Here is a 20,190-nt window from a genome sequence, read left to right on the forward strand (position 1 = left end):
AAGCGTATGATGTCGACTGAGCTGCAGATCGACAACAGAACCTGCATTTGTTCCAGAGCTGGACATCAACTGTTTATTCTGTTTTTCCTCTTTTGATCATGTTTTTGTTAAAAAAAAAAAAAAAAAAAGAAAGCTACGTCTGGATGGATCATCGAACCACGAGCTCCAGCTGTACCCTGCTAACTCACCCATCAGAACCCCAACCCTGTCAGGAGCTGTACCACAAGAGATCCAACTAGGAAAAGAACGAGTTGAGCCGGTCATGTGAGGTTCTGTGGCAGCACAATAAGTTAGTGGAAGAAAAACACAAGGAGACTAACGAGGTTCTGCACTGAACAGGTTTAATGCATCACATTTCTATTTATTCTGCACTGTACACAAGCATAACACAACATGGGGATGTTTTCAGGGAGGCGTCCAGGAGCCACAGTCGGTGATCAGAGATTCTGATCAGACTGAGACCACCTGACTAAGTCAGGCCTAAGCCGCCCCTGCTGTCAGACTGAACTAAAACAAACCACTGTGTAAATGAACAATGTGGAAAACGTAATAAATATTTTTCTCTAAGCTTCTCGTGTCTTCAGATTTATCGTTAGCAGCTGTTTTCAACAAGTCACATTTAACCAACAGCAGGAAACAAGACGTCAGCTTCGTTTGTCAGCGCGTGAGCGAGTGAAGAAAGTAGAGACACCAGGTTCCACCATGGGTTCATTATCATTTAATCAGCCGAGTCCACTGCTTGTGGCTCAGAGAAGCAACGTGACACAGGTGTGATGTCCTGCACAAGCTCACAGGTGGACCAGGTCTTCAGATTCCCATGTAGGTGTTCATCTTGCCCAGAGCGTCACAGACGGTGGTGAGGTCGCTGCGCAGGTCCTGCACCACGGTCTCGATGCTGCGCGTGTCTTTGAGCAGGTCCATGCTCTGAGTGTACGGGTTGTAGTAGACCGAGAAGGGCCGCTTTATCGTCTTCGCAAACTCCCTGTGACAGAGACAGAGTTCGGGTCAGCAGCCTGGACTGCACACCCCCACTGTACCCCAAAGTCTGGGTCGGAAGCCCGGACAGTACCCCACCCCCACTGTACCCCAGAGTCTGGATCACCAGCCTGGAGTGTTCTGGGTAATGACCCTAACCCTGTGTGTTACCTCATCTTCTCCTTGGCCTCCTCGAAGCTCTCGGACACGAAGTAAACCTCCTGGAAGGTGGTGATGAGACACTCCTGGTTGCAGGTCGTCCTCGGGTCGAAGGTCTTCACTCGGGCGTTCTCTGACAGGGCGTGCTGACGAGACCAGGCTCACAGTGAGAACCAGGTTCTATTAGATTCAGTGTTTTAAAACTCGAACACAGATACACAAGGTTTTAGAGAACGTTACCCTCAGTTCTCCGATAGACGACAGTAAACCGGCTCCGTAGGCTCTCAGCTGACCGTCCTGTTTGCAGAGTCCAAACTCGATGGTGAAGAAGTAACACTGTTAAAACAGACACGGCACAAGCTTTGGTTTCTACCGTCTATGAACTCAACTGTGCGCGTTTAGTTTTATTTATTTCTGTAGCTGCGACTTTGTTCTTTTAGTTCTTAATAAAAGTGAATGTGATAATAATGACACTGATGACATGACACAGCTGAGGACGTCACACTCACCGTGGCCAGTTTCTGAACGTCCTCGTCTGAGGCTCCCAGAGACGCCAGACCGATCTCCTGGGAGAACTGAGCAAACTTTGGATCAGCCAGCAGAGGAACGTGGCCCAGCAGCTCGTGGCACGTGTCCCTGAAATCAAACCACGTGTTTACCGTGTGTTTTCCAGGTCCCATATCAGCAGGTCGTGGTGTGGAGGTGTACTCACGGCTCAGGTGTGTAGAGCGGGTCGGTGCTGTGACGAACATACTGAGTGCAGTTAAACACTCTGTAGGCCAGGCCAGCCAGGAAGTCTCTGGGAGACAGGTAACCTGCTACAGGCCGGACTGTGAAGCCAGAACGCTCTGAAACACACACACAGGAAAGGAGACAGTATTAGGTGTCACGGGCCGTATTAGGTGTCACGGGGGGTGACACCAGTATTAGGTGTCACCCCCCATCCACCTTTAAAACACCAGCTGGTGTTTTAAAGGTGGATGGGCGGGTCCTCCTGTGGAGGAGCTCGAACCAAATGTTTCACATGGTGAACAACCAACGGTTCAGACCTCTGAGGAAAAGCGAGACGTCCTCTAGCTGCGGGATGTTGTCCTCCCTGTAGCCGCAGTGTTTGGTGAGCAGAGGCCAGTTCTTCAGGTATTCTCTGCAGGCGTGAGTCGGGTACAGTTTGGTCAGCTCTCTGAACACCACGCCCCACGTCTGGATCTCCTCTGGGGTGTACTCCACACGAGGGATGGGCTGCCCGCTGGGGGGGAGACACAGACATCACATCACTGAATTACTACACTTCAAACTCTTTCTGCATAATGTGTCCTTTTTTAGACTTACAATTTATAATTCATGGCCACCTCCACAAAGTATTTCCTCCGCTGCCGATAAATGTTGTCTTTAAAACCCTGAGAGGAGAAGAAGAAACGAGGAGGTTCTTTAAAGAACTGAACCAGCTGCTGACGACCACCCCCTGCAGGTGAGTCTGCACAGCCTCAGTGCTGCCACCTTAATGATAGGTAAGGAATGAAATGTTCTCACCACCTCAGACCAGACACTTGGATATTTGACAGGCGTTCTTACCTGCACAGGTAACACCTGTCTGTCAATGTGCAGGTTTCTGTGTTCTCTCACTTTGATCCCATTACCTGCCGCAGCACCTGGACACGTTTCACACGTTACCTGTGGTTCAAAGGTCGTCTAACAAATGGATTGCAGAACTTACAGGATGGTCGGCGTCCAGCTCCGAACCGTACATCAACACTCTGTGAGAACACTGATCCAACTCGGAGATTTTCATCGGGAACCACGGAACGTCTTCTCCGTCTGAGGAGACGAGGTCAGAGAGGAGAGTGCAAATGAAAACAGGAAGCTGGAAAAAAAAAAGTGCTGCATGTTCTGGAATAACTTTACTTGATGTTATTTAATTTAACTTCTGGAGCAGTTTGACAGTAAGAGCTGGTTTCTGCACAGGTCTGAAGGTCTCGGAGTGACGCTCCTGCCTGCTCTCCTGTCTCGTTTCTCCACCCAGCCACCACACCTGTCCTCTATCACCCAGTCAAGTGGACTCAACCTGATGTGCAGGAATCTGATTTGGTTTGTGTGACATATCCTTAATTCACCTATTTCGACTTGACTTTCCACCTGTGACGAGCTTCGTACCTGCCTCAGCTGACCACACGTGTGCAGGTGTGTTGAAGGACAGGATATTGACGTGATCTTTGAGATACTGCAGCAGCTCGTTAAACTCCTTCTTACTGCAGCTGCAGTCAGCGAAGATCTCCACCTCGTTAGGGACTCGCTTCGATGCGCGAGACTCGATGTGGTTCAGGTTCACTCGTCTCTCCTGCGGAGAAGAGAAGTGGAAGGGGAGGAGGAGGTGGAGTAGGAAGGAAAGACAGGATGTGAGGTTTGAAGGAGGACGAGGAGGTAGAACAAAGCAGAGAATCCAGAATCTAGGTGTGTGGTTCTCACCTGAAAGAGTCTCAGAGCTTTGACCAAACATCCAACCTCGTTCTTTAGAGAAAACACCACGGCTGTTTTTCCCGAGTCCTCGCCGCTCTCTGAGTCCGGCTTCTCCGTGATAGGACAGAAGGACGGACGCCGAGACTGCAGGACAGCAAGACGGACAGCAAGAGAGATAACTACCAGGTTCTGCCAGTTCAGGACCTGACTTGGTATTGAACCTAGCAGCAGGTGAAAAGCCGAGCCAAGCTGAGAACCGAGCTTCTGCTCCTTAATAAACAGATTATTGTCACTGAGCTTTAAGTGTGAATAAAGACTAATCTGGAAACTGGTGACCAGCTCCTGAAGATGCTCGTTTGTGATCTCCTTAAAAGACATAAACCCAGTAGAGTTCTTGGTAGAACCTGAGTCAGAACCAAACAAAGCTCGGATAAAATAATTGGTGTGTTTGATTCAGAGAATCTTGGTATTAATTAAAGTGGTTTCTAACACTGTAGTAAAGTTCTTCTGTTAAATAAAGTCTAGGAGAGGTTTCTAGTTATTTCTTATTCAGTGAAGCAGCAGATAGACGGTGCTGGACCGGGTCGGACCGGTTCATATCCAGGAGTCCAGCTGTCACTAAGGTGAGTTTTCTAATGTTTTCTGACTTAATAGTAAAGTTCAAGTTTTTCTTTAAAGCAGAATTTGTGGTTTTTACAGTGAACAACAAAAATCCTACTGTTAATAATTATTCAAGTTTGCACTGCACTGAGGTACTGAAGTACTGAGGTACTGAGGTACTGCAGTACTGAAGTACTGAAGTACTGAGGTACTGAAGTACTGAGGTACTGAGGTACTGCGGTACTGAAGTACTGAAGTACTGAGGTACTGAAGTACTGAGGTACTGCAGTACTGAGGTACTTTTACCCCTTTAACTGAGCTGTACAGTAGTAAAAGTACCACAGGGTAGAAATACACTCTACTGAGGTACTGAAGTACTGAGGTACTGCAGTACTGAGGTACTGAAGTACTGAGGTACTGAAGTACTGAGGTACTCAAGTACTGAAGTACTGAGGTACTTTTACCCCTTTAACTGAGCTGTACAGTAGTAAAAGTACCACAGGGTAGAAATACACTCTACTTACCATAGTACTCCCCTTCCTTACTCTGAATGTACCCAAAACTACTCTAAAATACCGGGTCTTAAGTCCCGGTAAGACCCAGTCCTGGTCCTGGAACTCAGGAGGAAGAGGAGTTCTCACCATCTGCCCCCCCGTGTGGCGCTGCTGCTGCTGCTGGTGGTCGAACATGGCCGAGTCCAGCGACAGCCCCCTCCTGGCCCAGTACTTGCTGGAGAACATCATCATGGCCGGCTGCATCCTGGGCACCGGCTCCTTCAGGACGTGGGGGGAGGCCATGGGGAACCAGTGGGTGAACGAGTACCAGGGCTCCAGCCTGCCGCTGTGCTCGGCTGCTCCGGGTCACTGAGGCTGAGCGGGTCCGTCTCCGCTTATATAGTCCCACAGGGAGGGGCGGAGAGGGGCGGGGCGGCTGCTGGAGCCCCCCCCCCCCACACACACACACACAGGTTGTCTCTTTGTGAAATCTAATAATCAAAGAGTCACAAACACACCACCAGTTCTGGTTCTGATCCAAGCTCCGTTGGGACCGACAGCATCTACAGAAGTGAGCAGAGGGTGGAGCAGCAGCACAGTGAGTGACAGCCGGGCCTGAGTCCACACAAAGCCGCCTCCTCCGGCCCAATAAAAACCTGGGAGATAAGAACCGGCCGCCTCGTATCAGCTGCCGGCTCCACCAATATCGTGCAGCACAGGAAATGAAAGAGCAGCGAGACGCAGCAGCAGCTTTGTTCTGACGGCTGCAGCTTTATGAGCAGATCCCAGGAGATACCTTCCTCCATCTCCAAATGTCTCCCATCAAAGAGGGGGGGAGGGGGGGACACGTCCATCACACAAGAAGGAGCTGAAGTGACATTTGGAGGCAAACGACTGTGGTGATGAGGAAACAGAACTGATCCAGGTTCTCCTCACTTCTCCAGTACACAGACACAGTGACAGAGTGGTTCTGTTATTGGATCAGCATCTGCACGTCTCATCATCATCATCATCTGTCTCTGACGCTCTGTAAATAGGAGACTTAATGAGACAGTGATGAGCTGTCATTGATAGGGTGGGGGTGAGCGTGGGGGGCATTGTCAACACTAGAACAGACAGAGAGTGACCTCACAGAGACAGTGTGTGACCTCACAGAGACAGAGACCTCCTGTGATGTGCATCATCCACTGTTAATGGAAAAACACAGATCAGTGTTGCTTTTAAAGGGTTAATTTCAATCTACCATTAAACGTGTTAACAGTGATCATTTATCTGTACATTAGATTTTATTACTCACACATCATCACTTTACGATAAAACACTTCAATGACTTTTATTGTGAAGCAGCCACAGGAAACAGCCTCTGAGCAGGATGTGATTGTTACTGCTCAACCCACCAGAAGCTGTGTTGTAAAGTGAAAACTACAGTGTGAATAAAAACCTGGATCCATGAACAGAGGAAAACATCAGGCGTGTGTGTGGCGCGACCAGGAGACACCACAGCAGAAATGTCTCATCATGTTTCCTTTGTGAACCAGGAGGAAGAAAACCAGACTTCACTCGTGTTTCAGTGAATTCTGCTGCTTTTACACCAAAGTGAAAATGAGACAAGGCTGCAATGAACCAAATGATCCTTTAATTTGATGCCTGTTCAGCACACAGATGATTTAGCATGTCTTTAGTGAAATGTACATTAAACCCATTTAACCCCCAGTAAGAAACCAAATTCTTGTCCTTTGAGTAAATAACACAACCTGCTTCATTATAAAACCACTAATCAGCACACAAGGGGAAACTGGTTGCCCCAGGCACACGGACACCTTAAACCACCATTAATACTGAAAAGAGCTTAGTTTTGAACTGTGTGCTTCACACGTTTGTCTTATTCCAATTGAAGCTGCTGTACTGACAATAAAACACTGTGCTGGAACTGATGTGGCCTTACAGCTCTGACCGGTTTTGCTCCCCAGGACTACAGCCACAGTGAACGGGCTCCTGTGGTTCCACATTTGCTGTAGTAGGGTCAGCTACAGCTCGGAGCCGTTTATTCTATTGATCCTTTATTCAAACTGAAGTGTCAGCGATCGGCTCTGGTAGGCCGTGGATCACATTACTGTTTTACTGTGACACCTAGGAAACCTAAAAACAAGAAGATTCTGAATGAAGTTCGGCAGCCTCTGCTTCTTCTTTGTTCATACGTGTAGAACATGTCTGAGAGTAGAAACCATGAACTAGCCTCAGTTCATTCATTATGTATGCCCCCCCCACTCACCCACGACATCTGTCTGAGAGTAGCTTAGAAACATCTTTAGCGGGAGAAAAGGAATCAAAGACAAATATGATACAAGAAATTACAAAAATAAGATTCTGAATCATCTGAGATCCTTTTTACATTCTCTTCTTCTTCTCCTCTCTGCCGGCGGCGGAGTCGACGGGGCTGTCACTCACAACCCTCACTCAGTCTCTGCCTCATCTGCTCTTCACTACGATATGAAGGCAACTTTGCAGCTGTTGTGAGAGCTGTTTTTTCTCAAGTGTCCATTGGAGCAGACGTCCTGTCGCTGTATCGGCCTAGGAGCCGGAGGAGACCCGCAACCCGTCGGGTCAGAGCTGGAAATGTTCGAGTCAAAGCCCAGAATGACGCTGACAGAGTGAGGCAGGTCCTGAAGAAGAGAAACGCAGAGTCAGCTGCCACCAACTAGCTTTACTATGGATTCACCTGCTGTTCAGACTCGGAGTGAACAGGTCAGTTCACTAAACGTCCCATGTTCAGTTTAGATCCTCTCAGTGATACGTGTGTGTGTAAAATATGGACGATGTGCCGGTTACATCATTTCTACACTTCTAATTTTATCCTTTTGATTTTTTTTTCTTTTTTCTCTTTAGTTTTAACAATGACACTGGGGTTTCAGTTAAACATGGACAATGAACATACCTTACAGCTCTTTATCTGCAGACAGATGCCCTCTGCTTTCTGAAGAATCTCTTCAATGTCCAGTTTCATTGAAAGCTCGTTAATGTGCTGAGAAAAAAAAAAAAAGACACGTGTCTGTTTAGTTCGGACTGGACGGATCACACAGCACCGTTCTGAGCAGGAAACGGTTTATTCCCGTATCTGCTGTGATACTGTAGAACACATGGGTCTCCACCTTGAGGATTTCATTGAAGCCATAGTTCTCCTCCATGATTTTCTGTTTCTCTGAGTCCAGGATGGCGCAGCAGACCAGCAGGTGGAAGTTCAGGCAGGGCAGACTGGTCCACATCACCTGGGGAGGACAACATGAGGTAAAGGTATATGAACATGGTTCAAATATAAAGGGTGAAATGGAGCTGAGAAAGACACAAACAGCTTTTTATTCAAACAATTACTCTGTTTTTTATGTGAATAGACTCAAGATGCAGATTTGTTCCAGTTTTATTGGTGTAAACTATTAAACTGACCTCCCACAGCCGGAGAACATCCTGGAAACTCAGCTCTCTCTTAAATCTGATCAACAACCAGCGGAAGCAGAAATACAGATAACCTGAATCCTGAGACTCTAGAAGACAAACGCACACAGAGTCGAAGGGATCAGAAGATGAGGCGAAGAAATACAGCTGAGCATCACTGTTACAACCTGAAACCTACAAAGCAAGAAAGTGTTTAACTGGGACTGGTGAGGAGTGGGAGGTTTAAAGGAAGGGGAGCTTCTTTACAAGGAAGTGTCCAATATGATTTTTCTTCACACACACACACACACACACACACACACACACACACACACACACACACACACACACACACACACACACACACACACACACACACACACACTTCTTCTGTCAATGTCCTGAAAGCCAGAGACCTCTCAGAGCTCTGGAAACTGTGACATTTACCGAGGTAGTTCCAGAAGGCCAGGTCCAGCAACCTAAGCAGGGTACTGAGCTGGATCAGCTGAGTCTTCATCCCCTGCATCTGCTCCTCAAAGTTCTGGTGCTAAAAAAGACAAACAACAATAAAATCATTTTATATTCCTGTCAGCTCTAATGCTTCCATTTAGCACTAACGCTAACCATAGTCAGCTCTAACACTAACATTGTAGCTCTAATGCTAACTATGTCAGCTCTAATGTTAACTCTGTAGCTTTAATGCTAACCCCATAGCTCTAATGCTAACTATGTCAGCTCTAATGTTAACTCTGTGGCCCTAATGCTAACCCTGTAGCTTTAATGCTAACTCTGTAGCCCTAATGCTAACCCCGTAGCTCTAATGCTAACTATGTCAGCTCTAATATTAACTCTGTGGCCCTAATGCTAACCCTGTAGCTTTAATGCTAACTCTGTAGCCCTAATGCTAACCCCGTAGCTCTAATGCTAACCATGTCAGCTCTAACCCTAACCTTGTAGCTTTAATGCTAACCATGTCAGCTCTAATGTTAACTCTGTAGGCCTAATGCTAACCCTGTACCTCTAATGTTAACCCTGCAGCTCTAATGTTAACTCTGTAGCTCTAATGCTAACTATGTCAGCTCTAACGTTAACTCTGTAGCTTTAATGCTAACCCCATAGCTCTAATGCTAACTATGTCAGCTCTAATGTTAACTCTGTAGCCCTAATGCTAACCCCATAGCTCTAATGCTAACTATGTCAGCTCTAATGTTAACTCTGTAGCTTTAATGCTAACCCTGTACCTCTAATGTTAATTCTGTAGCTCTAATGTTAACTCTGTAGCCCTAATGCTAACCCCATAGCTCTAATGCTAACTATGTCAGCTCTAATATTAACTCTGTGGCCCTAATGCTAACCCTGTAGCTTTAATGCTAACTCTGTAGCCCTAATGCTAACCCCGTAGCTCTAATGCTAACCATGTCAGCTCTAACCCTAACCTTGTAGCTTTAATGCTAACCATGTCAGCTCTAATGTTAACTCTGTAGCCCTAATGCTAACCCTGTACCTCTAATGTTAATTCTGTAGCTCTAATGTTAACTCTGTAGCTCTAATGCCAACCCTAGCTGTAGCTCTAAAGCTCGGGCATTAGATCTACAAGGCTATGGTGTTATCTGTGCCTCTGAGAGAAAAGCCCTGAGTTCTGGGTTTCGACCTGAGGAAGCATCAGGCTAAAACATGTTTTACTCACCATTTGGTCCATGAAGGAGACGAAACACCAGAAAGCATCCACCTCATTCTCCATCACGTAGAGGATTGGGGACAGCAGGTCGCTCATCCCCTGAACATAACCTAAGAAGGACACAGAGACGCAACAGAGCTTCACTGTTTAGATAAATAAGGGGCAGACAACAGGTTTGGTCAGGTGTAGCTGTAACATGCTGACGGGTTGTCTCACCCAGGTCGAAGTCGTACATGCAGTAGGTCATCAGGATGTCGTGGAGCAGAGCTAGGCCGGGGTTGTCGATGCCTTCGTAGAACCTGTTTGTTCTGTCTGTTCGGTTCACATCTTTCTCTGAGGATATGACACAGAATAAGTGTGTGATATTCACCGGTTAGCAGACGGGTTGTTGGTCAGTGATACATTATACAAAGACTTAGACTAAAATCATTTTTCTTCACGTAATTCATCACAGTTTTCTGTTAGGGTAGAAGATGTTCATGATAGATTTAGGTGGAAAATGGATGATTCGCTGTGGCGACCCCTGATGGGAAAAGCCGAAAGAAGAAGAAGAATTCTACACTGCAGATTTATTTAAAATTATGTTATTTCATCTTGTTTTGTTTTGTTAAACCCCGATCTCACCGATCAGACTCCTGTAGTCTCTGAGTCGAGAGTTCCTCCTCTCCTGCTCCTCACTCACTGATTTCCACTGCAGCTTCATCCTGAAGTATTCATCACTGTCACACAGACACAAAACACATTAGAACCTGATCAAAGCACAACACTGTTACCGAACTAACCATCATTTCATCACTGATTCATCTTGTCTGTAAAATAAAGACCAAATTACAGTACCAGTTGGTTCTGTTTAAAACATAAAGATGTTTAAAACAAACATGTTTCTCATGTTTGAGAAACTATTGTTTCAGCTCCACATTATTTCAGGCCATAGAATAAAATATAAAACAATTCTCAGAGAATCTCAGGAAAGTAACACATTTATTTAAACACATTTATTTATCCTAGATACTTAGATGAATTCAAACTGAGTTTCTCCTTCTGGGCTTAATTTGATATTACAGGTAGTTCTTTGATGCGTGTAATTCTAAACAAAGCCAGAGCTGTCGTACGTTTTGCTCCTCTGAAGAGCTTTTCTCTCCTCCAGCGTGCTGTCCCATGGGAAATATCCGAGCAGGAACTTCCACGCCTCTTTCCTCATGGCATGACACAGTCCCTGCAGATAAACACACTTGACAAATCAGTTTAGAGTCACAGTCACTGCGTCATTCACCATATTCAGCACCGTGGACTAGCGTGGTGGTGCCTCCAGATCCAGATTCCTATCTTTAAATAAGGCAGGGACTGACTCTTATTTTACATTTAACCTTTAACCCACGGCTGCTGTTCAGTGGCTTTTAGTTCCTGAGGATGTTTCACCTCTCATCCTCTTCATCAGTTGTTACAAGTAATAACAAACTCAACGTGCCCCTTTGAAGATGGTGTGTTTGAGGTGTGGGATGTTGATCATCCTCCCCTCTGGATCCTGGTGTTTGGTCCAGTTGTCCACAGACACAGGCTCCCTCCTCATCACCTGAGGCCTCGTACCCAGGTCGATCTGTCATGGACAAAAAGGAAAAGACAGAGGAAATGTCAACACGGTAAAATCACCTCAACTGGTCAGACACACATCAACACAGAGTGTATCCAGCAGAAGAGCCACAGAGGAGCTTGTTCTGTGACAGAAAACCAGCAGACAAATGTGTGTCACTGGACATATCGTGAACATCTTCAGCGTTCGTGTTAGACAGGTGTTCCTAATAAAGACTGGATTTTATTTTCTCTATGCCCTGCAGGGAGCGCTCACCCTGGTGATGACCTCGAAGCCCGGCTCCTCCTGCTGGTTGATCTCCAGGCCCGGGATGACTTCACCCAGCAGGTCGGCCACCTCTTCTGGGGGGCGCTGGTGCTGCTCCTCTGACCCCCGCAGAGCATCAAATATGTAGTTGGTGACTTTAGAGAAGCCGCCGAGCGTGGCCACATACGGGTCCTTCCTGAACTTCTGCAGGAGACAAACTCACTTCTTAAACTCAAGAGCATCAGTGGTTTGATGATGATCATTTTCTCAGTGGATCAGTGACGTCACACTGGAGGAAAGTTTAACAGTCGGCAGGATATTAACGCTTTAGTTTCTCACATGAACGAGTCCGAAGCTGTTGTCATCCAGGAGGTTCTCAAAGGACTGGGACAGAGCTTTGTTGGGGGTGCTGACCAACAGACACATTTCATCATCTGGAGACCTACAAACACACACAGCCCAGCTCAGATAATTCTAAGGAAGACATTGGATCTGTTTCAGCTTAGGTTTGTGTAGGAGGCAGCAGATCAGCTGATCTGAACATACATGCTGTTCACATGAGCTCAGAGTAAATGCGACCATGATGTGAAAGCCTCATACGGCTGGTTTGAATCTTCAGCAACAGTTTCATACAGTATTTCATCACATTAGATAGCTGTGATTTTTATTGTGCAGATCTGCTACCAGCCGCTCATGTTCTTACTGTTATTAACTGAATCACAGCATTAAAACATATAATTTGTCCTGAGACAAAGAAAATCACACTGTTTAACTTCTCTTTTTGAAGATCACACCGTTTCTGTTTCCTAGTATTATCTTATATTAATATTTTTTGCTCTGGTGTGTTCTAACAAATTCTGGTCCTTCTCGTTGAAATTTTCTGAAAAATGCTGCTGATCTCTGCGGACTCTAATGTGTTCTAGTAAAAGACGACAGAGCACATCACCAGAGCTGCTGCTTCTCTGAGTCTGGAAATCTCTGGCACTTAATCCAGACGATGTCATTATGAAAGGCTACGATAAGAACTTTAATAACAGCTATCTGTGCTGAGATAGAGAAGCGCAGCCCGTGATATTTGGTTCAGAGAGGGAAGGGCGGTGAGCTGGAAATCACAGGAATTTACATAGAAATGACAGTTGAAGAGCTGCACTGTTAAAAACATCTCATTAATACAAACTGTGACTTCACCTGAAATGTGTGTTTGGTCTTAACACCATCAGCTGCTTGTTCCAACTCTAATTTACTCTTTATACACAAATTATTCACTGCTCAGACACTGGTAGAACCATTACACAGGAACATAGTTTTACAGAATGAATGGTGCCAGCAGACAGCAGCATTTCACACATCAGATGAAGGAAAATCACCATGTTAAATAATTCATTCTTTACCAGTCTTCTGGCTTCAAAGACACACAGTATTACTGATTTTAAAGACGATCACATCATGATAAGATGGTTTGCAAGAGTCAAGTGTCCAGTTAAAACCATTTGGTGGTTCTGAGTCAAGGAAACAAAACAAACAAACATAAAAGTCCGAGACATTGAGGACAAGAATGCAAAAGTGTTGTGTGTGTGTGTGTGTGTGTGTGTGAATACTGACTCTGTGAGCAGGGCGAATCTCCTCAGGCTCTCCAGGAACTCTCTGCTGCCGCCCTGGTGGAAGTGCAGAGCAGGGAGGGGGGTGCTGGCCTCCTTCAGTTTGCAGATCAAAAAAGTCCAACCCTCCTCCTTTACGGTGATAGACCTGAGCTCACTGACACTGAAGGTCAGCGCCCACCTGGTCCTCTCATGGCTGTGGTTCAGAGAGCCTGACAGACAAGGGACAGGGGACAGGGGACAGAAACAAGCTGATGCTTAACCAACATTCACTTATTGTTGATGTGTCGTGAACTGTGCTCTGAGATCAGTCACAAACTGTTTGTCTTGTGTTAATCTTACCTGTAACACTAACAACTACTGTGTTCTGCCCACTACTGACGATGGCAAAAAACCATCTGAACTAAACTGTTACAACTGAACATACATTCAAAACCTTAAGTTCAAAATAATTTATAAAGTAACTTAATAATAGAAATACTCAATTAAATAAAAGTGTATTTGAGTAAATCTGCTAAGATGCTTTTCACCACTGACTAAAATGTTCAACTCACATTATCCATCAACAATTAATGTTCCATTAGTTTGTGTCTGTACTCAAAGGTCATCTGTGAGCAAGCGGGCTTTACTCTGTACAGAGTTTTGGTAGTTTCAACAGAGTGATACGTCTTCAGTCTAGAGGATCCCGTCATGTGTCAGTTACATTCTCCCAGTATTTAATGATTGAGATCCTACCAACAACTGAAGCTCATAAAGTTCAAGACATGAAAAACTGTTTGTTTGCTGGTGCATTATCTATCTGGTGCAGATAGATAATGTTAAAGGACTGAAAGTATTACTGACATCTTTTTATTTGTCATTTGTCACATTTGCATGTTACAGATGAAATTGGTCCTCTGCATTTAACCCATCCCCCTGGGGGGAGCAGTGGGCAGCTACATACAGCGCCCGGGGAGCTAGCGTGGAGTGTCTTGCTCAAGGAGGTGTCTGTGATGGGGTTTGAACCCAGAACCTTCTGCATCCAAAGCAGATGATCTACCCACTGAGCCACCAGGCCGCCTCATACACCAACCAAGCACCTATCCGACAAATAAATGCCCTGGGAGTATTTAAAAGATTAATTGGAGAGAAATTAAGTCAAGTGAATTACAGCTTACACCTGTAGAACCAGCTGCAGGGTTAAACACAGGTAGACACACTTTCATCACAGCAGCGCTTAGTGGCGCTCAATCGTTCCTTCACAGAGGTTTGGAAATTATAGTAACTCACCCTCTCTGTTGGAGCATGGTCTCTTCCTGAAGGACACGGCGTTAATCATGTCCCACTCGGTCTCGTAACTTTGCTGAGTCTCTAACAGCTGGTGAGACCTGTCCCCGGGACACTGAGTCCACTCCACAACTGAACTGGAATCCTGAAACACACACACTCAGTCTTTCTATTAGCTGAACTGTCTTCGCCTCATCAGCTTGTGTACAGATTCACACCAGAGTGAACTACACTGTAGTTTATCGGCAGTTGGAGCTGCAGCAATGACACTGGTCACGGAGGAGATGCAGCTGCAGCCAAATCATGTGTTGTGATAACAGTAACTTTTCAGCCTCAAACTGGAGAAGTTAACCGGGTTTGTCCTGATACAGTTCTATTCTGAGTCACGTTGGATCAGCACAGGATGTTTTCAGGGTTAAAGGCTGATGTAAAATGTCTGATTGAATTCTAAACACATTAAATGTTAAAAGGTACAGCTGAAAATGTGTGAAGACTGCCAACTATGTAGAACTGAACTGTGTAGTAAAGCAGTTTTGATCATTTCTGTGGTCTGAAGTTTTTGGCTGGAGTAGAAAAGAAGATCGACGACGCACTGGAGCCAATGAACCCAGAACTTCTGAAACCACATTCATTGACATTTCTACATCACTAATAACTGAACTGCAGTCTTGGTACACAGTGATAGCCAGACGATAAGTTTCCAGGTTCTCCATCTGTCCATACAGTCATCGATATCTAAGGAACGCTTGGAGGGAATTGATTCTAATTCAGGAAACAGCTTTCAACTTGGACTCAGTGATGAACTGATTTGATTTTGATAGTCAAAGGCCAAAGGTCAAGGTCACTGTGGCCTAATGTACAATATATTGCCAAAAGTATTTGCTGACCTGCCCTGATTCGTATATGAACTTAAGTGACATCCCATTCCTAATTCATAGGGTTCAATATGACGTTGGTCCACCCTTTGCAGCTATAACAGCTTCAACTCTTGTGGGAAGGCTGTCCAAGAGGTTTAGGAGTGTGTTTATGGGAATTTTTGACCATTCTTCCAGAAGTGCATTTGTGAGGTCACAACTGATATTGGATGAGAAGGCCTGGCTCTCAGTCTCCGCTCTAATTCATCCCAAAGGTGTTCTATGGGGTCGAGGTCAGGACTCTGTGCAGGCCAGTCAAGTTCATCCACACCAGACTCTGTCATCCATGTCTTTTTTGGACGTCACGTTGGAAGAAGAAGGGGTCAGCTCAAACTGTTCCCACAAAGTTGGGGGCATGGAATTGTCCAAAATGTCTTGGTATGCTAAAGCATTCAGAGTTCATTTGACTGAAACTATGGGGCCAAGCCCAGCTCCTGAAATAAATCCCACACCATAATCCCCCCTCCACCAAACTTTACACTTGGCACAATGCAGTCAGACAAGTACCGTTCTCCTGGCAACCTCCAAACCCAGACTCGTCCATCAGATTGCCAGATGGAGAAGCGCGTTTCGTCACTCCAGAGAACGCTTCTCCACTGCTCTAGAGTCCGAAGCTCTCTGCGCACTGTTCTTGAGCTAATCTGAAGGCCACAAGAAGTTTGGAGGTCTGCGATTGACTCTGCAGAAAGTTGGCGACCTCTTCGCACTATGCGCCTCAGCATCCGCTGACCCTGCTCCGTCAGTTTACGTGGCCTACCACTTCATGGCTGAGTTGCTGTCATTCTCAAACGCTTCCACTTTCTTATAATGGGATATTTAGAAGCGAGGAAATTTCACGACTGGATTTGTGGCACAGGTGGCATCCTATCACAGTTTCACGCTGGAATTCACTGAGCTCCTGAGAGCGACCCATTCTTTCACAAATGTTTGTAAAAACAGTCTGCATGCCTAGGTGCTTCATTTTATACACCTGTGGCCATGGACGTGATTGGAACACCTGATTCCGATTATTTGGATGGGTGAGCCAATACTTTTGGCAATAGTGTATGTCTTCAATGGATGTAATCATCTGCTTAGACTCCTGCATAATCTTATTAGAACAAGAGTCTGGACACGGGTGTAAACTATAATGTGCATCTTATTATCTACAATGTGTACTAATACGTAGTAGTACATAGTCATACTTTAACACATTACAGCTTTACCTGGACTTTAAACCAGAAGATTAGAAATATGCTCTACACAAGTCAGAGCTGGTTTTACTTGGACTGACTCAGTTTATGAAGATTTGCCTGACATAATGATCTTTTTTTTTTTTTTACTGAACCATCAATCATTTAAAATCAAATAAGGACATGAAGAATCAGAATGCAATCATGAGATTCCTGACATGTTGAAATTACAGTCGGGGGGGGGGATCTGGAGGAGTGTGGAGGAGAAGGCTTTAACAGCAAATTGAGACCAACCTTTCCAGCACAGAGCATGTTGGACGGGTCCACAGTGTCTTCCAGAGGTCTGTACTCCACAATAATCTCACCATCCTTAAACGAGACACACTAAATATTAATTCATAATCACAACCACAAAACAAACTTCTACCATGTAGTTTTTTTATTTGTGACAAGATTATTATCATGAATTACTGAAACTCTAGAGTCAATCAATAAACAAGGATTCAGATTTTCATTTAAACTTTTAGCCCTCTCAAAGTCTTGAAAAATTAATGAATACTTTATTGATCCCCTTGGGGAAATTGTGGGTGGACAGCTGCTAGACGGTATGTCAGCGCTACACTACAGAGTTTCGGTGTCTTGTCCAAGGACACCTCAGCAAGTAGCCAGGAGGAACCGGGAATCGAACCACTCACCCTGGGGTTAGTAGGCGACTACTGCCGCCCCCTGAGCTACTGCCGCAAATTAATTGGAAATCGAACGACTGCGTGTGTAACAAAATAAACAGAACACATAATCAGGAGTTTCACCTTGTCGATGATCCGAAGTGACCCTGAAACGAGTAAATCCTGCTCGATGGTATCTTCATCGCTGCTTGGGTGTATGAAGACTCCTTCATGTTCAAAGATAACCTGCAGCACAGACATGACATTTTATCCACATTACCCAAAGTCAAGAGTCTTCCCTGTCTACCGAAATGCTCTTCTCTTCCGCCTCCCCCACAAATCCCTCCATAAGCTTCAGCTGGTTCAAAATTCAGCTGCTCGGGTTACGACTACAATTTCCTCTTCTCATCACATCACCCCTATCCTACTATAGCAACTCCACTAGTTCCAGGGCAAATACAGAATAGAATTCAAAATCCTCCTGCACACCTTTAAGGCTATCCACAACCTTTCCCCTCTATATCCGTCTGATCTCCTCCACATCGCCACCTCCACCCACTCTCTCAGATCTTGTTCTTCCATGCGCCTCACTGTGCCCCCTGCTTGCCTCAGCACCAAGGAGCAAAGCAGCTGAAAGCTCTGCTCCCAAACTCTGGAACTCACTCCCAGCATACATTAGAAACATTGACTACCTTCCTGTCTTCAAATCTAGACTGAAAACCTACCTATTCAAGATAGCCTACTCACTATAACCCTTGACTACATTCTCCAGTCTCACACTCTTTGTTTATTTGTTTGGTAATTGTTCATACAGTGACCTTGGGTGTTTAGAAAGGTGCTTATAAATAAAATGTATTATTAATATTATTGCTATTAATGTCACATCACGTATTTACAGTCCAAACCCAGGGGGAAGCATGTGGTCATCTGACAGATAAAACCTGTTCACATCACATCTTGCTCTTCTAAAACTTTTCACAAGATCCTCAAAGACACTACACATCAGGATCAATAATGTGCCAAACACTCTCATCCTCCTTCCATCCCGACCTGGTTTACCTTTACTTACTACAAATAAAAATTCAGAGTCAGAGCTCCTAGCTTCCCTAATGAAACCAGCGACCTGGTAACCCACTACCTTTTCTTGCCTTGCAGCTCACTTGTATAAAGGTGTCTGCAAAAAAAACTGCTTAAACCCTGTTTTAGAAAGTTGATTCATAAAGTATTACAACTGACCTTTACCTTTCTTTTCACTACTGTCTCACCCAAACAAAGATGATACTCAGCCTTACATCTGCTTACGTTCTACTACGGGCTTCTTCTTGTGAGTGCTACGGCCTGATGTTGAACTGGTTCCACTGGTCTTATCTACTGCCAGTAATTAGCAAACTCGTTGGCATGAGAAGCATTTGTCAAATGATGTCCCTCCATCTGTACAAACCTGTGTTACATCTTTTTTGATTGATGAAAGGATCCTTCTAAGTGCTACCAAAGAAACACACATTTCATCACCATGTTTGATGAGCCTGAGGATTGTGAAAAACCTTCAGAGCAGCAGGAGATGATGGTAAAATCAGAGCTATTTAAAGTTTACTAGCATGTACAGTAACTTAACTGTGTGTAGTGTTAGTTTAGCAATTTGTTTTGATTAAATGCAGAAGAGAAACTGTTTCATACTAGGACAAATAAAATTGGAATTCAGTACATATGGAGGGTTGTGACTTTTATTCCATTGGATGTATCTGACAGTTTCATTTATTTCGTGAGGTTTAAAGATCAATAAATAAATAATTCGAATCCAATGTCAGTGCTTTTGTGCACTGAAAGCATGTGCTTAGTCCTTCAACTTACAGAAAGTACAGAATTTGAAGTAGCACTTACAGTAATTTGTGCACTAGTATCAGTTGTTGATGGTTTTCTTTGGTCACTGATCTAACAATACTGTGTAATAATGTTAAACAGCTAGTTTTTCTGTAATGTTAAACAGCTGATCAGTTTTTGTTTTACTGTAAAGCCGGTTACTGCTAGGATTCCTGGGCCTTACAGTCAGTAACAACCGTCAGCTCTCTCCGGAAAACAAAATGATCATGTGGGATTTAGCTGCTAGCCGTTAACGCAGCACACAGCAGATCACTGTTTGTGTTGGGTATTTTAAAACAGAACACAGAGACTGAGAAGAGCGTATCTGACCGCACACTTTGGAGCCTCCACGTCCTCTCCTCACAATGTCTGATGTTGTCGTTGTAGCTTCAGTTAGCACAGTGGCTATCACTAGCTAACCTCATCTAGCGTTAACTCCGCTGATTACGTCGTTAACGTTGCATGTTTGTAGTAAACACGGAGATATAACCGCGGACTTACACGAATATTTAATTTAGATAAAGAATATAGCTACCCTGAATCCAGGATGTAATCATTAACCTGTGAGTTCTTGGATGTTTTTACCTTGTGAACAGAATCCGCCGCCATGTTGGCTTCTCTTCTGATGACGGCTGCAGATCACGTGTCTGTCAACCGCCAAAACGAAACTGACACGTCAGCTTCCGATGGAGAACTTTTACTTTTTTAACCTGTAAATAGAATTTAGATATCATTAGTATTTTTTAATCTTCTCTTTTTAATGTTTTTAATTTTCTTTTACTTCTTATACTAATCTTATTCGTTTCTACAGTTACTACACCTGTCAGACATATGTAGTGCAGAAAAACCTACAGTATTTCTCTCTGATATCTGATATAAATATGATATGATATATGATATTTATATCATATATCATATCATATGATATATGATATAAATATCATATGATATATTATATAAATATCATATGATATATTATATAAATATCATATGATATATGATATGATATGATATGTGTGAGTGCTCCAGGACTCCATGCTGCATTCTGTTTGTCACAGACCATTAGGATTGGTTACAAACATAAAACCA

General features: G+C 44.5%; 2 protein-coding genes across 2 annotated transcripts; both read right to left on the reverse strand.

Moving 5' to 3' along the window:
* Nucleotides 1-335: 335 nt before the first annotated feature.
* On the reverse strand, nt 336-5,100 carry tph2 (tryptophan hydroxylase 2 (tryptophan 5-monooxygenase)). Its single transcript, XM_026364633.1, has 11 exons — nt 4,830-5,100; nt 3,598-3,732; nt 3,286-3,469; nt 2,849-2,949; nt 2,464-2,531; nt 2,184-2,380; nt 1,847-1,982; nt 1,644-1,770; nt 1,375-1,470; nt 1,147-1,280; nt 336-982 (listed from the first exon to the last, which is right to left on the reverse strand). The coding sequence occupies exons 1-11, from the start codon at nt 4,983-4,985 to the stop codon at nt 808-810; spliced, it is 1,509 nt and encodes a 502-aa protein (XP_026220418.1). The 5' UTR covers nt 4,986-5,100; the 3' UTR covers nt 336-807.
* Nucleotides 5,101-6,296: 1,196 nt separating this feature from the next.
* On the reverse strand, nt 6,297-19,796 carry tbc1d15 (TBC1 domain family, member 15). Its single transcript, XM_026365642.1, has 17 exons — nt 19,687-19,796; nt 17,386-17,487; nt 16,871-16,945; nt 14,494-14,635; nt 13,229-13,436; nt 11,966-12,068; nt 11,636-11,830; nt 11,258-11,386; nt 10,902-11,005; nt 10,414-10,508; nt 10,006-10,122; nt 9,799-9,899; nt 8,559-8,658; nt 8,124-8,221; nt 7,832-7,948; nt 7,618-7,704; nt 6,297-7,345 (listed from the first exon to the last, which is right to left on the reverse strand). Exons 1-17 carry the CDS (start codon nt 19,708-19,710, stop codon nt 7,166-7,168), a joined length of 1,977 nt encoding a protein of 658 aa, XP_026221427.1. The 5' UTR covers nt 19,711-19,796; the 3' UTR covers nt 6,297-7,165.
* Nucleotides 19,797-20,190: the final 394 nt, after the last annotated feature.

This window comes from Anabas testudineus, chromosome 6 (assembly GCF_900324465.2).
Source record: "Anabas testudineus chromosome 6, fAnaTes1.2, whole genome shotgun sequence".
Lineage (NCBI taxonomy): Eukaryota > Metazoa > Chordata > Actinopteri > Anabantiformes > Anabantidae > Anabas > Anabas testudineus.

What these genes read in the sequence shown, in the direction of transcription:
- tbc1d15 (XM_026365642.1), bottom strand. Translation starts at nt 19,710, where the DNA reads ATGGCGGCGGATTCTGTTCACAAG. An exon ending in ACATGCTCTGTGCTGGAAAG is followed by an intron (nt 14,636 to 16,870) that starts GTTGGTCTCAAT and finishes TGTGTGTTTCAG; the next exon opens with GATTCCAGTTCAGTTGTGGA. An exon ending in GCTTCGAGGTCATCACCAGG is followed by an intron (nt 11,387 to 11,635) that starts GTGAGCGCTCCC and finishes TGTCCATGACAG; the next exon opens with ATCGACCTGGGTACGAGGCC.
- tph2 (XM_026364633.1), bottom strand. Translation starts at nt 4,985, where the DNA reads ATGGCCTCCCCCCACGTCCTGAAGGAGCCGGTGCCCAGGATGCAGCCG. An exon ending in GTGGCCATGAATTATAAATT is followed by an intron (nt 2,381 to 2,463) that starts GTAAGTCTAAAA and finishes TCTCCCCCCCAG; the next exon opens with CGGGCAGCCCATCCCTCGTG. An exon ending in CGTCTCGCTTTTCCTCAGAG is followed by an intron (nt 1,983 to 2,183) that starts GTCTGAACCGTT and finishes TGTGTGTTTCAG; the next exon opens with AGCGTTCTGGCTTCACAGTC.